The 5,814-nt window shown below is 37.1% G+C and overlaps 1 protein-coding gene across 1 annotated transcript; it reads right to left on the minus strand.

Moving 5' to 3' along the window:
- Positions 1-258: 258 nt before the first annotated feature.
- LOC110885707 (protein CUP-SHAPED COTYLEDON 2) lies at positions 259-3,421 on the minus strand. The gene is made up of 3 exons (XM_022133412.2): positions 3,107-3,421; positions 1,859-2,142; positions 259-949 (listed from the first exon to the last, which is right to left on the minus strand). The coding sequence occupies exons 1-3, from the start codon at positions 3,285-3,287 to the stop codon at positions 500-502; spliced, it is 915 nt and encodes a 304-aa protein (XP_021989104.1). The 5' UTR covers positions 3,288-3,421; the 3' UTR covers positions 259-499.
- Positions 3,422-5,814: the final 2,393 nt, after the last annotated feature.

Here is a 5,814-nt window from a genome sequence, read left to right on the forward strand (position 1 = left end):
AAAAAAAAAAAAATAACAAGTAAACGGACAACAAGTTGCGCCGCATCCCCTTTTGAATTGCAAAATCAATCCTACCAAAGACGAAGCGACTCTTACGGGTCGAGACATTACTATTCACGACCTGCTAGACCCTGTTCAGGAAATCCATAGCCTCTGGGGCTAGGGAACCAAAAGTATCAAAAGCAAAAAGATTAAACACGTGTTGATTCTCTAAACAAGTTTTCTCGTGTTTAGCGACCTTGCCTGATTTCGCCTTCAATACTGTCTGGCCAGTAACAAACCCATCTTATCAAAACAAATACGAATACCCAACTTAATTACACAAACACCCTTTATCCCAGGTTCCCATTTCGTAACAATAAACCATAATGCTTGAAACAAAAGGTACACTAAAATATAGATCATCCATCAACATCCTACAAGCCTAAAATCTCATACAACATACAACACATAAATGCATAATAAATAATATATTCATGCTACTATCATAGATTTCCGATTAGAAGCTCCAGATGCAATCCAACTCAGTGGGCCCTGGCTTCTGAATCTCTTCTGCCGGCGTCCAGTTCCCGCCGAACATGTTCCCATCGTTGAACATTGCACCGTCTTCAAGAACCGGTGGCTGAGGGAAGGCTGCGACGCCCACGTTCACGGCGGCGCTGGCGAATGTGGAGGCTGAGATAGGCAGCGGGGGAAGGTCCAAAATAGATTGGGAGATTGAGGCAGTGGAGAAACAGGGCACGTGCTCTTTTGAGGCAGCGTTGCTGTCGTAGGAGTCACCGGCGTATGCTGATGTGGCGGAGGTGTACGACGGTTCGAGAAGCGGTGGGAGGGAAAACGACGTCGAAGAGTTGACTTCTTGGTAGGAGTTGGATACACGTTTCGTCCCTGAACGATGGTTCCCGCCTGAGCTACTCTTCTGAAATACTCGACAGAGCACCCATTCATCCTATTTATCAAGTACAAGCAAACATCAAAAATTCATAATGATTAATGGTGTTTCTTAAAAAAATACATGTCTTTTTATGTGTGACTAAAAACCTAATACATGTTTATTTAGAGCATTATATTAATTAATTAACTATATATTATTTATCAAGTTTTGGTTGTTGTGAGGTAATATTATACTTTTCTTCTTTTTCAAGTCAAAAAAATATTTTTTCTTTTTTACCCAAACACTTTTCTACTTTCAACTATCAACTATGGTACTTTACGCACTATGGTACTTTACGCTTTCCATCTTTTACAAATTTTTATTTTTACGTTTCGTCCTATATTTTATGAGTTAACACGATCCAACGCACGTGTATGGCTCAACGTTTTTACATTATTCTTTTGACGGTTTAACGGCCGATCAGTGTGTGGGTTCTAAGTCGTCTTTTACAAATTTTTAGTTTTATGTTTCGTCCTAAATTTTATGAGTTAACACGATCCAACGCACGTGTGTGGTCCAACGTTTTTACATTATTCTTTTAACGGTTTAATTGCCGATCACAGTGTGTGGGTTCTAAGTCGACTTAGTTATTTTTTTCTATGTTTTACGTTTTGATTATATTTTTACGAATTAACACATTGCAATGCATGTGCATGGTTCAACATTTTTACGTGTATTTTTACGTGTACTTTAGAGAAAAGCATGAGCCCTGTAAAGCATGGGTCTAAATACTAGTTATTTTTCTTTTAGAAAATTGGTGGAGTTAAAATGAATGATTTGGTTTATGGATGAATTTTTTTAACTGGTTTATGGAAAGTCTACTTCTCTCACAAGCAGATTAATTACACCGTATCTCTAAAGTATTATCAGAGATTACTTTGAAAAAGATGATAATAAAGTTAACCGGACAATAATGTGTTGTACCTTGGAGGTTTTGGAGAGAAAATGGTAAGCAAATTTGCCTTCAAGGCGATATTCATGCATAACCCAGTTGGTTTTCTCTCCTTTAGGAGCCCTACCTCGATAAAACACTAGGGTTTTCTTCATCCCCACTAAACATGAAGTCTTTGAACTATAAACCTCCTTATCTTTTCCGGTTGCTTTCCAGTAACCGCCGGCTGTCGCCCGGTTTGTTCTCAGTCCTGTTGGGTACTTCCGGTCACGCATACTGAAAAAATACCACTCTTTTCCCGCCATTTTCGCCCTTTCTGTTTCATCACCAAAATCAACTTATTATTATTATTATTATTATTATTATTATTATATTAATAGGCTAAAATAATAAGCTTTACAGGTATGGATGTAACGAGCTAAGATACTCTTTACTCGCTAAAAGCTCGAATTCAGTCAAGGTCAATTGAAACCCAAGCTTAAAAATAATTTTGTTTAACAAATGAGCCCAAATTTCACTTACTGAGTGTTTGAGCCGATTTACAAGGCTAAATGAGTTTTTTATTTATACAATTAGTATTTAATATTTAATATATATTATTATGATAACTATTATTATATATATGATGATTAAAATAACTAAATAATATATCTAGGATCAAGATTGAGGGAAAACCACTCTGAGTTGTGATAACTTAGAGAACTCAGTCTTCCCGTGCGAGTTTTGCCCTTATTTTTTCACACCCTAGATTAAAATGTTTAGCAAATTGCCGTAATTTTTTTTTTTTTTTGAAATGGTGTTTTGCGGCCACTTACAACAACTGTAAAAAGTGATGGCTGCGTTTTTGGAAGAGTTGATTTTTTTTTAGGATTTTTGGTAAAATTTGTTTTTGAAAAAACCTTTCGTAAGGCCGAGTTCTCTAATTAGTTCTCACAACTGCTTAACTAATAAGTAAAACAAGACGAACTAAAGCTTCACAAACTGTTTACTGTTTGAGCTTAAGAGATAGAGCTCGAACCGAGCCAGGCTCATGCTCTCATGTATTAAATCATGAGCTAGGCTCGACTGCTCGAGGCTAGTCGCTCGGCTTGGCTCATTTAAACCCTATTTTACATGTGAAAAAAAACTTACAAGGAAAACAAGTATCAAACTACTAGATCACTTGATTAAGGGTAAATATATATGTATATGTAGATATAATTAAGTTTTAAGCTTATATATATACCAATATGCAACAAATACTAAACTTTACAAGTAGAAACAACAACACACAAACTTACGAGGAAGTTCCCATGGTTCGCATTTGTTGAGATCAACGTCGGCAACGGCCCGGCAGGTGAAGGATCCGTCGAGAACTTTCCGGAGGAGGTAGCATGAGATGAGTTCTTCATCGGTAGGGTGGAACTTGAACCCAGGTGGCAGTTGAGAGTTGTCAAACAATTGAGTGAAAAACTGATCCATGAAAAGAGAACTCAACAAACAAACATTGATGTTTGGAGAGAAGTGATGAAGAACCGTTGAGTTAATGGTGGATTTGGATGAAGATATTAAATAGTGGGTGTGATGTCTTGTTATGTTTGTCGCCTCTGCAAGAGAGAGTGTGTATGAATTTATGAGGTGGGGATTATGCGTGCGTGCGTGAAGATGTGCAGCAGGGTATTCCCATGTCAGTGAAGAAAAAAAGGAGTAGAAACAGAAAGTACTTTTCATTTGTATGTGTAAAGTTCAGGATGCTTTCTTTCTCTCTGGATTTGCTTTTTAAATTTCTAACTTTGTATCATTTATGAATAACGATATCTTATGGTTATGGACATGTATGTCTCTATGATGGTCTTGCTTCTTGATCAATATTTTCATTTTGTGTATGATCGTGTTTATCGTTCTCTCTTTGACTCGTGTCATGAATTTGATGTCGAAATTAGTATATATGCACACAATGACACACGTTTAAGTAGACATATATTCAAATGGACCTCTACTAAAATAATTGACTCGTGACACTAAGTTGTGTTTGCTTGATGTGTTTTAAACGATGGGGTGAGTTGATAAAGGTGGAGGCAGTGCTTGCTACACTTGCCCACTTGCACCAACTAAGGCTGTAAACGAACCAAACGTTCAGCGAGCAGTTCATAAAATGTTCGGCAGGAAGTTCGTTTATGTTCGTTCGATAAGCTTAACGAACGAACACGAACAAAAAATTTCGTTCGATAAGCTTAATGAACGAAGACGAACAAAGGTCTCGTTCGTTCGACTGCGTTCGTGAACGTTCGGTAATATGTTCGTTTATGTTCATTCGTGTTCGTTCGTTTACGTCCGTTCGTTTTCGGTTTTTTATGTTTATTTTTCTAAAAGTTCTTAGTGTTTTATTAATTTTTTACTTTCCCCATATGTATTGTTTCCCTCTCTCTGGCCCTCTCCCGCTTTTGATATCACGCTCCTTCATTCAGTTTATCTCCAATGGATTGAACCCAATATTATCTATCCCTTCAATCTTTAAATGGTTATATTTAACTACTTTCATTATGTACAATGTTTAAGATTAACGGTGCCTTTTTTTAATTTTCAAAATTAAAGTTCATTTGTGTTCGTTAATGTTCACGAACTATTCGCGAACAACCAAAATTCCTTAACGAACGAACACAAACACAAACTTCTGTTCGTCATGTGTTCGCGAACAGTTCACGAACATCCAAATTTCCTTAACGAACGAACACGAACATAGCCTTGTTCGTGTTCGTTCGGTTCGTTTACAGCCCTAGCACCAACATCTTTCTCCTCTACATTATCACCACCATGGTTTAAACAAGATTTCCAAGTCTCAGTACTATCTAAGTTTCTTCAACTCCACCTAATTATTCGGAATTGATCATACACGGTCAGCCTTAGCCAGAATCGAATCTAGTAGGTCAACTAAAGCCAAGTTTAACTTAAAAAAATTAAAAATGAATATCATTTTCTCGTATTTGTTAAAAATATTAGTAAATTTATGTTATTTGACATATATCTAATTTCCGAAAACTAATTTCTTTATGATTTAACATGTCCGAGTATTCCCCAAGTACCCTCTGGCTAGGTCGAGTACTCTCAATCCGCACAACCAACTAGGGAGCGCCTAGCGACTTTTGCAACCATGATTGCCTCATCAACTTTCATATTACTTGTCTCTTACTTACCACAACTTGCTAAATCGTAGGAAATGCAGATGCCTCTCATGCTACAACCTATTTTTATATAACACATTTAAAAAAACTAACTAAATATTTAATTGATTGAGGGCTTTTGCGAAGAATGAAAAATAAACAGAATTAGGCTCAAGAATTACCTCAAAAGGATGAAAGCAAATTCGAATCGAGTGATAGAAGTTTTGAGTCCTAGAATTTGGATCTTCGATTTGCAAAGAAATTGGAGTATTTGGATGAGGGTTTTTGTTCGTAAGATGTTGAAATGATTAGAGAGAGAGTGATTACGTCTCTAATTTGCTAAATATTTTACAACAAACGGAAAATTTATTAAAACTAGCGAGGCGCTAGGCACTAGAGATTACACCAAAATCCGAAAAGAGACATTACACCAGATGGACAGAACAAAATCTAGACAAAAACATCAAATCTGCTCCAATCTTCCCATTTCATGGACGCCTCCTTCGACCTATTTTTAACCCAAAGGTATCCCAGTGACTTCACCTCCTCCAACACTTTATAGACGTTCGGCCTCTTGTCATTATATCGCCTCGTTTCGAGTCTTCCATATACACCAAACGGTAGTCAGAACTAACGCGTGTATGGATTTCTTTCGTTTCCTTTCCTTGAATCTGGACTAAACCCATGAAGCTCCAACAAATCCTTAAACTCGAAGGCCAGTATGGGAGGTAGATTACACCAGCTAGCAATATTTTGCCACACTGTTTGCGCAAAGTGGCGCTCGACAAAAACATGCTCACAAGACTCCTCATACTCGCTACAAAAAATACATGTTGGATCTGGTACAT

Source organism: Helianthus annuus, chromosome 10, assembly GCF_002127325.2.
Source record: "Helianthus annuus cultivar XRQ/B chromosome 10, HanXRQr2.0-SUNRISE, whole genome shotgun sequence".
Taxonomy (NCBI): Eukaryota; Viridiplantae; Streptophyta; class Magnoliopsida; order Asterales; family Asteraceae; genus Helianthus; species Helianthus annuus.